Raw genomic sequence first — 18,365 nt, forward strand, 5'->3', positions numbered from 1 at the left:
TCGCTACACTCACATTAACATCTGCTAACCATGTGTATGTGACAAATAAAATTAGATTTGATTTTGATTTGGCTCCCCAGTGGGTGGGCCTTGACCCCAGTCATGCGAAATCCATAGATGATGGTGTAATTAAACTATTTCAATTGATTGATTTCCTTGAACTGTATCTCAGTAAAATCGTTAATTATTGCGTTTATATATATATTTTTTCAGTATATATTAAAGCTTGGGCAAGGGGAGCAGGTCTCATCATGTGCTCTGATATTTAGTTCAGTTTCGTATTTTTACCGTAAAGCGTTAAAGTGGGCATTGAAGGAGGAAAGGCTGATCTCGCATCTGGCCTTGCTACTTTTCCAAGTCATGCGCCCGCCCACAAGAGGGTTCAAAAGGCTCGGTTTTCACCTCCGGTGTCGAGTAGCCGCCATCTTTGTATCCGTTCAAATACAAAAATAATATTTATTTTCATTCACTAAATTGAGAAAATAATTTGGTATTCGAACTGATGTCCGCAGCCTAAGAGCATTCATTTGAAGCCTTATCGAGGTAAGAACTACACAACCTTAGCTTGCTTCCATTCGGGATTCCGCCTGCAGCTAGCTAGTTAACGTTTGCTGTTATTAAAGTTAGCTAGGCATTAGCTAACTATGTGGAGCACATCTTAAATCTGACTGGCAACGAGACCGAGTAACTCCGCAACGTGGTAGTTTCGAAGTTAGCACATTGTGCGAAAATCCATCCACCACGCGCACAAAAGTTTGTAGAACTTTCTCATTTCTTAAAAGTGCATGTTCATACTTTTTAAAGTATGGTTAAGGTTGCTACCTAACGTTACTGTAGCCAATGTAGGTGTAGTTATTACTTGCTAACTTTAGCTAGCTAGCTACATGGTTGGTTAGATAACAAACCTGGCGCCATCAGGCTCATAGGTGGTAGAAATACTCGTACATAAAGGTAATTGCGTGTCACGTCTTTGACAAACAAGCAATTCTAAATAAATCGAACGTTCAAATTTGAAATTGCGCGAAACCATTTGAGGCATACGCGAAAGAATGCCGTTAACCGGATGTGGAAGTAGTTTTTTTCTCTTCGTGTAAAATAGGAATTTCTCTACTGACTTCCCCCGGAAAAACAACAACTTAATATCAGTGTTTCCTGTCATGTATTTAAATGTCTTTGTTGGTGGTTGTTAAATAATGTGAGTGAAAGAATTAACGGATAATGTGACCCATGGCCGCCTCTTGTTCGTTTTCACCACGGAGGCGCATAAGATGGCTACTCGTCTTCTCCATCAATGATGGCATCATCATCATCACGCTTTTGCAATGAAGAGAGCCTCATGTTAGTGGGCTTTCATGGTTGTAGCAATAATTAGTCACCTATAACCAATCAGCGATCTACTATGTAACGACAAAAAAAAAATGCACATCTGCTATTCACATTTTACGAACATTACTTTGTGCTGGGTCATTGTTTGCCCATGCCACAGATCATAACGTTTTTCAAATGTAGAGTTAGCCTATTACCCTTTGGACGTTACGGATAACTACCTTCACTTATGTCAGCAATGAATGATAAAGGATTTTGAGTGATGTATGTTATATGTAGCATAACTGACTTCCGTATTTTTACAACATTCATTGTGTCATGCTCAAATGGAACGTCTGATAAGCATGTATCGGGAATGGCTACTCATTCGCCTGTATTGCACGAGTCTATGCAGCAGTAATATAAACAAACCTGTGTTGTCTCCGGAGTAGTGTCACACATGCATTCCACAGAACGAAAGGGCGTCTTTCACTATTGATTTCTTACAATTAAACGCCAAATTGAAAATCAAATCACATTTTGTATTTGTCACCTACTTCGTAAGGAACAATGCAGAGAGAGAAATGCATATTGAGTCCATGTGCAGGGGTACGAGGTAATTGATGTAGATTTAAGCAATAATACACAAGGGGGTGTGGTATATGGCTTTTCTTATACCTGAGCCAGGCATTTGTCAAGTGTACCGAATACAACAGGTGTAGACCTTACAGTGAAATGCTTACTTACAGGCTCTAACCAACAGTGCAAAAAGGTATTAGGTGAACAATAGGTAAGTAAAGAAACAAAAACAACAGTAAAAAAAAAGTGGGGAAAAAAACAGTAGCGAGGTTATATACATATACCGGTTAGTCGGGCTGATTGAATGTAATATGTACATGTAGATATGGTTAAAGTGACAATGCATATATGATAAACGGAGAGTAGCAGTAGCGTAAAAAGAGAGGTTGGGTGGCGGGACACAATGCCGATAGCACAGTTAGCCAATGTGTGGGGGTACTGGTTGGTCGGGCCAATTGAGGTAGTATGTACATGAATGTATAGTTAAAGTGACTATGCATATATGATAAACAGAGTAGCAGCAGCAGCGTAAAATAGGGGTTGGCGGGGGAGCACACAATGCAAATACTCTGGGTAGCCATTTGATTACCTTTTCAGGAGTCTTATGGCTTGAGGGTAAAAACTGTTGAGAAGCCTTTTTGCCCTAGACTTGGCACTCCTGTTTACTACCACTTGGCAAGCGGTACCGAACAGTCTATGGCGGGGGGGTTGGGGTCTTTGACCATTTTTAGGGCCTTCGTCTGACGCCGCCTGGTGTAGGGGTCCTGGATGGCAGGCAGCTTATCCCCAGTGATGTACTAAGCCGTATGCACTACCCTCTGTAGTGCCTTGCGGTCGGAGGCCGAGCGATTGCCGTACCAGGCAGTGATGCTCTCGATGTTACAGCTGTAGAACCTTTTGAGGATCTGAGGACCCATGCCAAATCTTTAGTTTCCTGAGGTAGAATTGGCTTTGTCGTGCCCTCTTCACGACTGTCTTGATGTGTGTTCTAGTTTGTTGGGAATGTGGACACCAAGGAACTTGACGCTCTCAACCTGCTCCACTACTGCCCTGTTGATGAGAATGGGGGCGTGCTCGGACCTCCTTTTCCTGTAGTCCACAATCATCTCCTTAGTCTTGGTTACGTTGAGGGACAGGCTGTTATTCTGGCACCGCCAGGTCTCTGACCTCCTCCCTATAGGCTCTCTCTGCGTTGTCGGTGATCAGGCCTACCACTGTTGTCGTCTGCAAACCTAATGATGTTTGAGTCGTGCCTGGCCATGCAGTCGTGGGTGAACAGGGAGTACAGGAGGAGACTGAGCACGCACCCCTGAGTGGCTCCAGTATTGAGGATCAGCGTGGCAGATGTGTTGCTACCTACCCTCACCTCACCACCTAGGGGCAGCCTCTCAGGAAGTCCAGGATCCAGTTGCAGAGGGAGGTGTTTAGTCCCAGGATCCTTAGCTTAGTGATGAGCTTTGAGGGTACTATGGTGTTGAACGCTGAGCTGTAGTCAATGAATAGCATTCTCACATAGGTGTTCCTTTTGTCCAGGTGGGAAAGGGCAGTGTGGAGTACAATAGAGATTGCATCATCTGTGGATCTGTTTGGGCGGTATGCAAATTGGAGTGGGTCTAGGGTTTCTGGGATAATGGTGTTGTGAGCCCTTCAAAGCACTTCATGGCTATGGACGTGAGTGCTACGGGTCTAGTCATTTAGGCAGGTTGCCTTAGTGTTCATGGGCACAGAGACTGGTGGTCTGCTTGAAACATGTTGGTTTTACAGACTCAATCAGGGACATGTTGAAAATGTCTGTGAAGACACATGCCAGTTGGTCAGCACATGCCCAGAGCACACGTTCCTGTAATCCGTCTGGCCTCACAGGCTTGTGAATGTTGACCTGTTTAAAGGTCTTACTCACGTTGGCTATGGAGAGCGTGATCACAGTCGTCCAGAACAGCCAATGCTCTCATGCATGCCTCAGTGTTGCTTGCCTTGAAGTGAGCATAGGAGGGATTTAGCTCGTCTGGTAGGCCCGTGTCACTGGGAAGCTCGCAGCTGTGCTTCCCTTTGTAGTTTGTAATAGTTTGCAAGCCCCGCCTGGTGTCGGAGCCGGTGTAATACGATTCAATCTTGGCCCTGTATTGACGCTTTGCCTGTTTGATGGTTCGTCGGGGGGCATAGCATGATTTCTTATAAGCTTCCAGGTTAGAGTCCCGCACCTTGAAAGCGGCAGCTCTACCCTTTAGCTCAGTGCGACTGTTGCCTGTAATCCATTCAGGGCTCACACCACCCAGTTGATAAATTAACGCTACATGACCAAAAGTATGTCGAATATCTCATTCCAAAATCATGGGCATTAATATGGACTTGGTCCACCCTTTGCTGCTATACCAGCCTCCACTCTTCTGGGAAGGCTTTCCACCAGATGTTGGAACATTGTTGCAGGAACTTGCTTCCATTCAGCCACAAGCATTAGTGAGGTCAGACACTGATGTTGGGTGATTAGGACTGGCTCGCATTGTTCCAATTTAGCCCAAAGGTGTTCAATGGGGTTGAGGTCAGGGCTCTGTGCAGGCCAGTCGAGTTCTTCCACACCAATCTCGATGTACCATTTCTGTATGGATCCCCCTTTGTGCACTGGGGCAGTGTCATGCTGAAACAGGAAGGGGCCTTACCCAAACTGTTACCACAAAGTTGGATGCACAGAATCGTCTAGAATGCCATTGTATGCTATAGCATTGAGGGGCTGAGCCGAACCATGAAAAACAGCCCCAGACCATTATTCCTGATCCACCAAACTTTACAGTTGGCACTACGCATTGGGGCAGGTAGAGTTCTCCTGGCATCCGCCAAACCCAAATTTGTACTTCGGACTGCCAGATGGTGAAGCGTGATTAATCACTCCAGAAAACACGTTCAGAGTCCAATGGCGGCGAGCTTTACACCACTCCAGCCGATGTTTGGCATTGTGCATGGTGTCCTTAGGCTTGTGCTCGGCCACGGAAACCCATTTGGAAGCAACTGTTCGTCTGGAGCTTCATGAGAGGTAGTTTGCAACTTGGTTTGCAACTTGGTTTTGAACGTTGCAACTGAGGACAGACTATTTCTACGCACTACAGCACTCTGTAAGCTTGTGTGGCCTACCACTTTGCAGCTGAGCTGTTGTTGCTCCTAGATGTTTCCACTTCACAATAACAGCATTTACAGTTGACCAGGGAAGCTCTAGCAGGGCAGGAATTTAACAAACTGACTTGTTGGAAAGGTGGCATCCTATGACAGTACCACATTGAAAGTCACTGAGCTCTTCAGTAAGGCCATTCTACTGCCAATGTTGTCTATGGAAATTGCATGGAGGTGTGCTTGAATTTATACACCTGTCAGTAGGGCTGGGTGATATGGCCAAAATCTCATATCCCCATATAGGTAATTTCATATCCCGATTACAACGCATATCACGATTATAGCACATTTTCTGTAAATTCAATGAATAAATAGTTTATATAAAATGACATGTAAAGGCCTATTTCTTATTACATTTTGAATTCTACTCAACAAAAAGGTACTTAATCATATTTGATTATTTCTCATTTTATTTAAACCTTTGTACACTTTTTATTAAGCATGTAACAAAATATCAAATGTATGTATCAAATCTAAAAAGGTAAACGGAAAACACTTCAATTATAGTTTCAATCAAATATAGGCCTAAAATCTATTTTTGGGGGCTTGCCTGTTTTGCATGTTATTTTGGCATTAAAACAAGTCACATATCAATTTGCATTTGGTACTTTGGGTCGAGTGTTAGTACCAACTCATAAAACCCCTGTTTCTCGACCGTGTAAATTGGGACTATATCTTTGCAGATAGATGTAAGTTGTAACGCCAGCTGTTATCTCCTATCTTCGTGATTCTTTGCCATATGGTGTGCAGTGAGCAAAAGCCTCTTGCAACATCGGAGTCAGGGGTTTGTTTTGAGCACTCGACTACTTTTTTGGGTCTCATCTGTAGACTCTCTCCGTAGTGTTTCACATGATTCTTACATAGGTGGTAAAAGAGGTTAGTGGTGTTTTGAGCCTGTTGTCTGGACCGGCCTGCGGCATATTTTGCAGAGGACGGTTTTCTGGTCCGTGTCAGACTTTTCATACCCAAACCATGTCCATGCGACCGAAGTAGCCCCTCTTAGGCATGGTCTCTGTGCTATGTGTCACGTTCACTCTCTTCCATGTTTGTTTGTGTTGCAAATTTCCACGCGAAGTGTCATCCAATTGATAAAAACTATTGCCGTAAAGAGTGATTTGCAACACAATGAAATAAATGATAGACGTTTTTCTATCGTTACACTATATATATCGTGCAGCCCTACCTGTCAGCAACGGGCTGAAAGGGCAATATCCACTAATTTGAAGGGGTGTCCACATACTTTTGTGTGTCTGCCTATAGGTAGGGGTAAAGTGACTAGGCAGCAGGATAAACGGTAACAGCATTATGTGAGGAGTGAAAGTTGTAAGTTCCATTACTACTAGAATACTTCCATGATGACTGCTGTTGTTAAAAAAAATGTATCTAACATAACTAATAACTTAACTTTATGTATGTAAGATCTGAAGTATGATTTAAACACATCTAGCTGTTCATTTGTAAATATCTGCTAGGGCAGAGTCCTCTTATTTGATTAAGCTAGAGAACCCTAACCCATCATTGAGTTTCAAAAGCAGACATAAAAGTACATACTGTAACGAAACAGCAGGGAGCAGGTCTCGAACCCTCGACCTTTGAGCCTGAGGTCCTGCGCGCTATCGACTGTGCCGCAAAAGCATGCTCAAGCGGCAGAGTCGATTTTCGCGCTTATAAACCCAGGGTCGTTACAATACTTTATCAAGTAGGGCCCTGTGTTTTGGTTAATCATGTCACATGGCCTGGATTTAAACTTTATTTTAAGCCTTTCCAGAAATGAGAATTGGACCAAAATTGAAATCAGTTGTCTGAGGATGGTGCCGGACCATCTCGCATAAAAAGAAAAGGGGACAGTTCAAATCCAGATCAGGGAAAATATACTGCAACAGTTGTATACGTGTACAATCACATGGGGACACATACTGCAACCTTTGTAATTGTGTTGTCTCAGATGTCGCTGGTGGATTTGGGGAAGCGGCTACTTGAGGCTGCACGGAAAGGCCAGGACGATGAAGTCAGGACACTCATGGCCAACGGGGCTCCCTTCACCACAGACTGGGTAATGATTCCTCTCTTAACTTCTCTATCCGGGCAATTTGTATTATCTGCTTCAGTTTAACTACTTTTACCCACCCCAGAGTTTTGGCTGGTTTGTGTGATCTAAATGCAAAACAAGATATGCAAGTTCATAAGTAAAAAAGTGCCAGTCCAATTCACCTATATGGTCTTTTGACTCTTTGTCCCTCTTATTCTTTGTCACTCTGAGCAGCTGGGCACATCTCCGTTGCACCTGGCCGCCCAACACGGACACTATTCCACCGCCGAGGTGCTGCTCAGAGCAGGTGTCAGCAGGGACGCCCGAACCAAAGTGGACAGGACCCCTCTGCATATGGCCGCTTCAGAGGGCCACACCGTCATCGTGGATCTATTAGTCAGGGTACACGCGTCTCTAAGGTTTTAGCTGTTTATTCTGTGTTTAGGCCTGATATCTAGGTTGGGTCTGACCTGGCACCCTATTCCTAATATAGTGCACTGCTTTTGACCAGATGCCAATTTCCGATGCAGACCTAGTCTTTCTCTGACCAAAATGTCTTCCATCTAAGTACACTAGAAAACGTGGATACATGTGTGAAGAAAGCAGATCAGGGAAAATATACTGCAGAAAAACGTCCAAATCTGGCAGGTGCCTTCCCCTCTCCTTATTTCTCCTGGGTCACCCTCTACAGAGTGGAGCAGACATTAATGCCAAAGACATGCTGAAGATGACTGCTCTCCACTGGGCCGCCCAGAACGGCCACCAAAGGGTTGCGGAGACGCTCGTCAAACATGGCGCAGATGTTCACGCTCTCAGTAAATTCGATAAGACGCCGTTCGACATCGCAGGAGACATCCAGAATGCAGACCTTATGCTCCTACTACAGGTGAGACCTTAAGTTGCATGTGGAGTCTAATTGAAAGGTCCATGCAATATTATTATGGACTCCAAAAATAATGTACCAAATGACTTGCACTCAAAAATAAATTATTTTGAACTTCTTTGACAGTATGCTCCTTTAGGATTACAATGCATTTACATAATTATCCAGATAGACGTTTTTGCGTTACTACTTATTTCAATGCACAACTTCCTCTCTTTTGTTTGTGGGAACTCTTATGATTTCTATCTTGACGGTCTCCCCTGTCTGTGGCGGTGTTGTATGTATGCTCTGATAGTGTTGACGATGTGTCTATCTATAGGAAGGAATGCAGAACCAGGTGAACATGAACGCAGAGGCTGGCATGACGGGGAGCTCGGCCCAGCCTCAGTTTATCATCCAGGGCATCCCAGGGCTCCAGGGTGGCGTGGTCAACCTGGCGGACCTCCTCAACAACGCTGCCAAGGCCAACTCTGGTAGGCTCCAGGGGGGCGTGGTCAACCTGGCCGACCTCCTCAACAACGCTGCCAAGTCCAACTCTGGTAGCTACTGGGTTTATACACACAGACTAGGCTAGGGTTCATACTATTGTCAGAAGACAAAAGGTTTTGTGGCTGAAACGTGTCCATCTTACTGCTTTTATGTTATGGAAACTGTGTCTCCAGTTAATAGCTGCATAAGAGTTCAAGGATCCCCCTGCCTCAGAGCAATATGCCCCAAGCTCCTTTGTTTTCTCTAATCTAGTGCCTGGCCTTTATCACTCTGATCTTATAAGATGATAGTCTGCTGATGCTGTGTTGGACCCACACAAACGGGTAGCTACCACCACAATATGCGATATGTGGGAGTAAAAGGTCATGCAGAAAATAAAAATTCATTCTCAGCGTTCAGATGTAAATACTTTCTCACAGCTTGAATTCCTTTGAGCTTTAGCATGTTACTGTATGTAATGCTTATTTAAATGAGAATATTGAGTCGACATGTTGACTGCCACAAACTACAGTGTATATAGGCTTATGAACTATTTCCTAGGACAAGAGCTGCAGTCGACAGTTAACTTGAACTTTTCCCTCCTCTCTCTCCCGCTTTGACCCCTTGTCTGACAGCAGTTGAATCTGAGGAAGCCATAGCAGCCAATTCTTTGGACCCTGGCAGCATCCAGCACATGGTGAACGAGCAAGGTCAAAGGGTTATCACCATAGTGACCGACCAACACGGCAACCTGCAGACTGGAGGGCTTGGTCAGCCATTCTTTGTCACCATGCAGCACGGACAACAGAGTAAGCGAACGTCTCCCTTTTAGTCACTTAACAGTGACCCTGTTCCATTTCAGCCTGTAGCCACTTCCCATAGCCCCTATCCATTTGGGAACAGTTTCCCAGATCCTACTCCTGGACTAAAAAGCACACTCAGTGGAGAATCTCAATTGAAAGCTCTTTTTACATTTACATTTAATCTTTTTACTTTTTAGTCTAAGGGTAGGCTTTCTCTGAGTCTAGGAAACCTGCACTTGGTGTTCTAATGCTGTGTTCATAACCAAGTGGGCAGGTGGTATTTACCGCATATGACAGGGAAAAATCCACTATCTCCCCTCTAACTGGTACTACTATTACTAGTGGGAAACTCATCCATCATCCCTGAGCTCCAACCTCTCCCATATGCTGACCTCTGAGGTCACCTACTAAGGAAATTACCTCGATAACAGAATTTTCGGCTGTTAAATACAACAAAACATTATTTATAAAAAGCAATGTATTAGTATGGTTGACGTAGCTTATTGGCCATTAGCCAATCTGTGTTTCTCAACGAGTTCAAAGAACGTGAATGCATCCAACTGGTATTTATGATTTCTGAACTGGTATTTACCCCCTTCTCACTTGGTTATGAACGCAATATTAAAGTAGTAAGTTTAGCAATATGTTGGAATGGCCACTTAACCCACAAGAAACCTTATTGTTGTTACAATGTGAATCTTGAATTTGTAGACAACATTTTTTAGCTTTCTGGCAGATTGTTTTGTGCAAGTTCCTTTGTAGAACTGTGTGTTCTACTTCATCATTAATGTACAGTGCAATCGGAAAGTATTCAGACCCCTTCCCCTTTTCCACATTTTTTTACATTACAGCCTTATTCTAAAATTGATGAGGAAAATTATTTATTTATTCAATCTACACACAAAACCCCATAATGACAAAGCAAGGAAAGGTTTTTAGATTTTTTTGAAAATGTATAAATAAATTATTTACACAAGTAAGCAGACCCTTTGCTATGAGACTTGAAATTGAGTTCAGGTGCATCTTGTTTCCATTGATCATCCTTGAGATGTTTCTACAACTTGATTGGAGTCCACCTGTGCTAAATTCAATTGATTGAACATAATTTGGGAAGGCACACACTTGTGCCCACAGTTGACAGTGACAGTTGACACAAGGTCCCACAGTTGACAGTGCATGTCAGAGTAAAAACCAAGCCATGCGGTTGAAGGAATTGTCTGTAGAGCCCCGAGACAGGATTGTGTCGAGGCACAGATCTGGGGAAGGGTACCAAAACAGTGGCCTCCATCATTCTTAAATGGAAGAAGTTTGGAACCGCCAAGACTCTTCCTAGAGCTGGCCACCCGGCCAAACTGAGCAATCGGGGGGGCGGGCGGGCCTTGGTCAGGCAAGTAACCAAGAACCCGATGATCACTCTGACAGAACTCAAGAGTTCCTTCCAGAAGGACAACCATCTCTGCAGGACCCCACCAATCAAGTCTTTATGGTAGAGTGGTCAGACGGAAGCCACTCCTCAGTAAAAGGCACATGACAGCCCGCTTGGAGTTTGCCAAAAGGCACCTAAAGGACTCTCAGACCATTTAAAAAAAAAAATAAAGATTATCTGGTCTGTTGAAACCAAGATCAAACTATTTGGCCTGAATGATGAAGCATGGTGGTGGCAGCATCATGCTGTGGGGGTGTTTTTCAGCGACGGACTGGGAGACTAGTCAGGATCGAGGGGAAAGATGAACGGAGCAAAGTACAGAGAAAACCTGCTCCAGAGCGCTCAGGACCCTCAGACTGGGGCGAAGGTTCCCATTCCAACAGGATAACGACCCTAAGCACACAGCCAAGACAACGCAAGAGTGGCTTCGGGACAAGTCTCTGAATGTCCTTGAGTGGCCCAGCCAGAGCTCGGACTTGAACCCGATTTGAACATCTCTGGAGAGACCTGAAAATTGCTGTGCAGCAACACTCCCAATCCAACCTGACAGCGCTTGAGAGGATCTGCATAGAGCGGGAGAGAGACCCCAAATTCAGGTGTGCCAAGCTTGTAGTGTCATACCCAAGAAGACTGCAGGCTGTAATCGCTGCCTGAGATGCTTCAACAAAGTACTGAGTAAAGGGTCTGAATACTTGTGTAAATGTGTTTTTATTTTTTATTTTTATAAATACATTTGTAAAAACCTATTTTTGTCATTATGGGGTATTGTGGGGGGGAAATGATTGCATACATTTTAGAATAAGGCTGTAATGTAACAAAATGTGGGAAAGGTCTAGGGGTCTGAATACTTTCCGAATGCACTATTTTAACAAGTGACCTATAGTCACTTTTGCGACTATGATCAGCCAGGCTCTGAACTGTTGTCTGTTGATTTGCAGTGTTGGCGATGCCAGCCAATCAGGTGACAGAGGAGGTGGTTGATGAGGAACCCCAGCCCCCGCCCTCCCGCAAGAGGAAACTGGAGGCCTCGGCCAACCACATGGAGTCTGGAGACACGGTCAGGGGCGGACCACTTCTTAGATCATTTTTTTCTCGCTTGTGCAATACATTGAACTGATATTCTTCTGCCATTTTAACTTATTTAACCAGTTTTATTTAATATTGCTCTAGAGATTTTAGAATCTGCTTTGAAAATGTTTTGGCATAGATTATATGAAACCCTTAGATTATTTTGGTACTTTGATACTGTGGAGTTGGCACAAGTGGGGTGCAAGTGTCTGTGTGACCTGCAGTCTGACATTTCGGTCTCCTTTTCTCTATCCATCCATCCCTCTATCCAGGAGCAGTTACAGAGGCAGCTGCAGGAGGCCAACCGGAAGGCCCAGGAGTACCGGCAGCAGCTGATGTGCAAGGAGCAGGAAGCAGAGCAGTACCGCATGAAGCTGGAGGCAATGTCGCACAGCCATACCAACGGCACCTCGGAGCAGGAGGAGGTGGTTGGGGGTGAGGAGGAGGTGCAGGAGGAGGTGATGCTCCAGGAGGGAGACATCATAATCAAGACGGAGGGGCTGGACTCGGCCGAGGAGCAGGTGACGCTGGTGGACTCGGCGCCCTCCCACACCGAGGTCATCTCATAATGTCAGACAGACTGATGTCACTGACTGAAGGAGAAATGGACACGTGGACTCAGGCGACAGGCCAGCCTGTTTGTGTTTTCATAGCTCTTTTGTTAATTATTTTCCTGCTATGTTTTGTTTTTGTACAATATTTACTTTTTCTGCCGTTTTATTTTCCTCAACTGTGTTTATTTCTGTTTTATTTTTTACAAATAGCGAAGCGAGGAGCTGAATATATTGATTGAGGAGCAGGAACGGGACCTGCTCAGCCTGTGACTCGGTAAGGTTGCCTAGCTGAAGAACGTCTATGCTCCCTGGGAAAAACGGGGCCTCGGGCGCTCGCTCTCGGATATCTATGGTGTCTGAGACATGTCAATGTTGTGTGGGGAAATGCATTTTTCATGGTTCCAACAGCATGTCCTAAGGTGACCAAGATGCAGATCCAACGTTTATTAGACACGTCCATCCATAGAACCAGAGGACAGGTCTGTTGGAGAGAACACTGTTTTGTTCAACTCCTTCAGGTCTCAAAGGTCTCCCTCTGCCTCAGTCTTCCATCCAACCACCCACCACCATGGGCAATGGGAATGGTACTTAAGCATGCCCATTTCCTATTTCAAAATAATCCTCTTACATGAGAAAAGACAGCGCATGTAGTTGGCAACAGTCATTCTCCGCATGTATTGGGCTCATCATTCACAGTGTAATAATGAATTGTTTCAAAGTTGTGAATGGCAGTGTTTTTCCTTTCGTGGCACCACGTTAAGCTTTGTCCTCTAGTTGTCGTCGGTGCCACTTCCATAGTGCGGTAGTGATTGTAGGTTTACTGTTGCACAAGCCACAACTTTCCTCCCGCTGATGTTGACACAAAGATGAACTTCCCGTCGTTTTAATGCCCCCGTGGCTTTAATCACTAGTAGCCCCACTCCCCAGAGACGGACAGGAATAAGGGTGTCTCATAAAGTTAACGATGTTGATACACTATAAACAAAAGTATGTGGACTCCACTTCAAATGAGTGGATGCGGCTACTTCAGCCACACCCGTTGCTGACAGGATATAACATTGAGCACACAGACATGCAGTCTCCATAGACAAACATTGGCAGTAGAATGGCCTTACGGAAGAGCTCAGTGGCTTTCAATGTTTCACTGTCATAGGATGCCACCTTAACAAGTCGGTTCATCAAATTTCTGCCCTGCTCGAGCTGTCTCGGTCAACTGTAAGTGCTGTTATTGTGAAGGGAAAAAATCTTGGCGCATCAACGGCCTAGCCGCGAGGTGGTAGGCCACACAAGCTCACAAAACGGGACTGCCAAGTGCTGTAGCTCGTGAAAATCGCCTGTCCTCTCTTGCAACACTCACTACCGAGTTCCAAACTACCTCTGGACGCAACGTCAGCACAATAACTGTTTGTCGGGAGCTTCGTGAAATGGGTTTCCATGGCCGAGCAGCCACGCACAAGCAAGCCTAAGATCACCATGCGCAATGCCAAGCGTTGGCTGGAGTGGTGTAAAGCTCGCCGCCATTGAGCAGTGGAAATGCGTTCTCTGGAGTGATGAATCATACTTCACGATCTGGCAGTCTGGGTTTGGCGTATGCCAGGAGGATGCTACCTGCCTGTCTGCATAGTGTCAACTGTCAAATCTGGTGGAGGAGGAATAATAGTCTAGGACAGGCTAGGCCCCTTAGTTCCAGTGAAGGGAAATCTTAACGCTACAGCATCCAGTGACATTCTAGATGATTCTGTGTTTCCAATTTTGTAGCAAAGTCCATATTAATGCCCATGATGCCCAACTCCATATTAATGCCCATGATTTTGGAATGAGCTGTTCGACAAGCAGGTGTCCACATACTTTTGGTAGTGTGTGTGCGCGTGTACACACATTACCAAAAGTTTTTGAGATGAGTTTTCAGTTTTTGAGAGGAGCGTGCATCTTGTATAATTGATTTTTCACCATGGCTAACTGGGCGGATGAAATACACCACCAACTTTTGGTTTCAAAATTGAAACCCCCTCAGATAACCCCTTTACTTACCAGCCCCAATACCTCTACTGCCCCTTTTGAAGTTATTGGAGGAAGAGGCCTGCTGTTTCGCTGGAATACCGTTCCTCTGGCCTATTGCGCTCTCCACTCACCTATTGTAAACAAAGACCTGTCTCTTCCTTTGTTCAGAAGTCAATATTCTTCATGACTAATAGTTATATTTTATAAGCTCTCCACAAGCCTTTTTCTTATGTACATATAAAATTGTATTTTTTTAAGTGTATCTGAATGCTATGGGATGTAAACTGCCTATATATGAAATATAAGCACATCTTTCATTTGGCATCTCTTTGCTAGATTGTATAGTTGAACATGTTTAGTAAGCACCAATTTGATGAATAATCATATTTACCATGATTTGACTGTTGTAGCTTTACCTGTCGTTTCGCTACTGCTTTCACAGTTGTGGCCACTTGACCGAGCCATGAATGACTGTGTGTACTTTGATTGATTTGATTAAAAAACGATAAACTGTCTTTAAAATGTTAGAACTGGTATCTGCCACGTGCTTTACCGTGTGTGTTGGATAACCTCAGGCTTCTCAGAGATGGAGAACTCGTGGCTCAGTACAATTTCCTCTGTTTTATGCATTGTTCCATATGTTGACCAGCAGGTGGCACTACACTAACGGACTGAGGTCTGTGAAATGACATTTGAACAGGGATCATATATCTATATTTCTTTCCCTCAATCCAGTTGTTTTGCTACTAATACAGAATGTGGAACAACTGTAGATTATCCCACAGTGATATTGAAGCTTTATTAAATACTTATTTTCTAACTCCCTTATCGCTATGACAAGTTGTCATTTATGTAAGAATGTATTTGTACTTTCTATCGAGATAATATAAAATACAAGCTCAAGCGATGTGGATCTTGGGTTCAAAGGCCCAGCCACATTTTAAAGGAAAACTCCACTCAAATGACCTTTTTGGTGTTTCTATCAACAACGGACTGATCATTTTGGGGGGGTAATTCCCCTTCAACTTCCCTCATTTGATGCATGCCAAGTTCTCCAACTGTTTTGGATTTGCAATGTTACATTGCTGCTCATGGCACTGCAGTGAAGTAACCTCTTGTGAAGCCTCAAAATGTTTAATCATTTGACTTTTATCATAAAGCATCTCACCAAAGCATATTATAATAGAATATACCTGATCCAGAATTCTTACTAGATCTCTATTGGGATACAATATAGCGGTGTTTTTGTGATAACAGACATCACAGCTGACACCATTTTGAAATCAACAGAACACTATTAGGGACTTTCCTCTTGATAAGGAATGAGGATCTTGCCACAAGTTGTGTCATGAATAATGTAGGATGGTTTTGTATAATTGTTTAGTTATTTCAAGAGAAGTGTATGGACTATTTTTAAGCATCAAATAAATGCAAACTCTTTTATGAGAACTGCTTTTTCTTCTAACACCATGCGGGTTACCCTACAATAACCTGTGTAATAGATGCTTCTATTGTAGTAGGTCATTTCTGCCTGCTGCTGTAACCCCCCCCTGTTCACATCTGTGTTAAAGCAAAATTCCACCCAAAAATGATCTTTTGGTATTTGTTTCATTAGTCCATTGTTGATATAGTCCCAAAATGTTTTTCATGTCAGCAATCAAGTTGTCAAGATCTATACATTTCACAATACAGAAATCCCTCGTGAAGGAGTTAGACTTATTTCCCTCCGTGGCTCTTAGGCTTCATGTAAATGTTCTCCCTAAGGAGCTACAGCACAGAAATGGCATCAGTGGATAATGAAGAGGAGTAAATCATTGTGTTCCTCTTGTTCATCGCTCATTCTCCTATTATTCGCACATTACGTTGAAATTGATTCGAACATGTTTGGATCGTGCCCAAAGAGACTATGTGAGGGATTTAATGTGACTCCATGTTGCTCCTAATAGCACCTTGAATTCCCATGATTTTGGAATGAGATGTTCGACGAGCAGAAACATCTATTCTTCTTATTATCTATTCTTAAAATGACACAATGTTATTTACCATTCATTTTTATTTCGCACAAAATAATCTGAAACACAACCAAAACAAACAAATGCATCCAACAAGTCTGTAGAGTCACAAGCTTGATGTAGTCATTGCGTGCTAGGAATATGGGAACAAATTCTAAACTTTTCACTACTTTAATACACAAATAAGTGAATTTGTCTCAATACTTTTGGTCCACTAAAATGGGGGAGGGGAGGGGGGGCGACTATTTACAAATAGTACTATAATTTCTAAATTTCACCCAATATGGATGAAAATACTATCAAATTAAAGCTCACAGTCTGCCCTTTAACCTCAGTTAAAGTGCTGGAGTACAGAGCCAAAACAAAAATGTGTCACTGTCCCAATACTTTTGGAACTCACTCTATTTCTCTTGTTTCTCTGTGACCATGGACAATAGAGTAATCTTCATCTACATAGACATTATGCAGCGGTATACCAATGTAGTTGTGCTGTTCAGCTGTACTATGGTGGTTCCCAGAAGTCCTACTTTTTCTTGTGACCACCAGATAATCAAAACTTTTTCTAGCCACAGGTCAATCTATGTATAAAGTCATGTATGACTATGTGAATGAACATGTCTGTAAATAATCTTGGATCACAGTGTTCTCACATCTATTTTCTTGTAGTTCGTAAGTAAGTGTGTATGAGAGATGGATAGCCTACACTCTTAGAAAAAAGTGTTCCAAAAGGGGTCTTCGGCTCTCCCCATATGAGGGAACCCTGTTTGGTTCCAGGGAGAACCTTTTTGGGTTCCATGTTGAACCCTTTGTGGAAAGGGTCCTATATGGATCCCAAAAGGGTTCACTTGGAACCAAAAGAGTTCTACATGGGGACAGCCAAAGAACCATTTGGGTTCTAGATAGTGTACTGTGTACAAAACTGCCAATTCTGTGCAGTATTTAGGTGCAGTGTTTCTTGTTGACAGAGTTGGGAAAAAAACACTTGTGTACAAATGATCTGAGATGTCTTCACCTTATTTTTCCCATAGACCACTGTGAAAAACGATTTGGTGCTTGCCTACGAGGCAAAGTGAAGGGAACCGTTCTCTCAAATAATATCCTTGAACTCATCATCTGATGCCAGTCACAAAATATGTTGCATGAGATCATAACTGATCTCCCCGCAGGAGCAGGGTTCTTTGTGGAGAAGGTCAAAACCATGTGCCCGTGCATCGACTACCGGGGTCTCAACGACATCAGTGAAGAACCGGTACCCCTCATCTCCTTGGCCTTCGAGCCGTTCCAGGGGGCCACCGTGTTCTCAAGCTGGACCTACGGAACGCCTACCACCTGGTGCGGATACGGGAAGGGGACGAGTGGAAGACTGGATTCAACACGGCCAGCGGTCACAAAGTGTCTGGTCATGCCATTTGGTCTTACCAATGCCCCCACTGTATTCCAGGCTCTGGTTAATGATGTTCTCCGCGACATGTTGAACCGGTTCGTCTTCGTCTACCTTGATGTCATCCTCGTCTTCTCCCGTTCCGCCCGAGAACACGTTCTCCACATCTGACAGGTTCTCCAACGCCTCCTGGAGAACCAGCTTTTTGTAAAAGAGGAGAAGTGCGAATTCCATCATTCCGTCATCCCCATTCTGGATTACATCATCGCTGCAGGGAGTGTACAGATGGATCCCGGAAAGGTGAGAGAGGTGGTGGATTGGCCCCAGCCTACGTCCAGGGTGCAGCTGCAACGCTTCCTGGTATTCGGCAAATTTTATCGGCACTTTTTCCGGGGTTACAGCACCCTGGCTTCCTCCCCGTCTGCACTCACCTCTTCCAAGGTTCCGTTCACGTAGTCCCCAGCTGCTGACCGGGCGTTCCGGGATCTCAAATACCGCTTCACCACAGCTCCCATCTTGGTTCATCCTGACGCGTCCCACCAGTTTGTGATGGAGGCCGACACTTCGGATGTCGGAGTGAGGGCTATCCTGGGCTATCCTGTCCCCGCGTTCTGCCCTGGACCTCAAGTTACATCCTTGCACCGCCTTCTCCCACCGCCCCAATGCCACGGAGAGGAACAAAGACGTGGGGAAT

General features: G+C 44.2%; 1 protein-coding gene across 5 annotated transcripts; it reads left to right on the forward strand.

Annotated features, from left to right (window-relative positions):
- Positions 1-388: 388 nt before the first annotated feature.
- Positions 389-15,727, forward strand: LOC115131570 (GA-binding protein subunit beta-1-like). 5 transcript variants are annotated; one of them, XM_029663378.2, is made up of 8 exons: positions 389-543; positions 6,992-7,099; positions 7,310-7,477; positions 7,767-7,961; positions 8,278-8,497; positions 9,062-9,235; positions 11,594-11,712; positions 11,996-15,727. In XM_029663378.2, the coding sequence occupies exons 2-8, from the start codon at positions 6,992-6,994 to the stop codon at positions 12,290-12,292; spliced, it is 1,281 nt and encodes a 426-aa protein (XP_029519238.1). In that variant the 5' UTR covers positions 389-543; the 3' UTR covers positions 12,293-15,727. The 5 variants fall into 5 exon arrangements, with proteins under 5 accessions (XP_029519238.1, XP_029519240.1, XP_029519241.1 ...); XM_029663380.2 differs by having other exon boundaries at positions 9,065-9,235; XM_029663381.2 differs by having other exon boundaries at positions 8,278-8,431.
- Positions 15,728-18,365: the final 2,638 nt, after the last annotated feature.

This window comes from Oncorhynchus nerka, linkage group LG7 (genome assembly GCF_034236695.1).
Source record: "Oncorhynchus nerka isolate Pitt River linkage group LG7, Oner_Uvic_2.0, whole genome shotgun sequence".
Lineage (NCBI taxonomy): Eukaryota > Metazoa > Chordata > Actinopteri > Salmoniformes > Salmonidae > Oncorhynchus > Oncorhynchus nerka.

Coding starts and splice junctions, on each gene's coding strand:
- LOC115131570 (XM_029663378.2), top strand. CDS start 6,992: ATGTCGCTGGTGGATTTGGGGAAGCGGCTACTTGAGGCTGCACGGAAA. Junction 7,100..7,309: donor CTCCCTTCACCACAGACTGG/GTAATGATTCCT, acceptor CACTCTGAGCAG/CTGGGCACATCTCCGTTGCA. Junction 7,478..7,766: donor TCGTGGATCTATTAGTCAGG/GTACACGCGTCT, acceptor CACCCTCTACAG/AGTGGAGCAGACATTAATGC.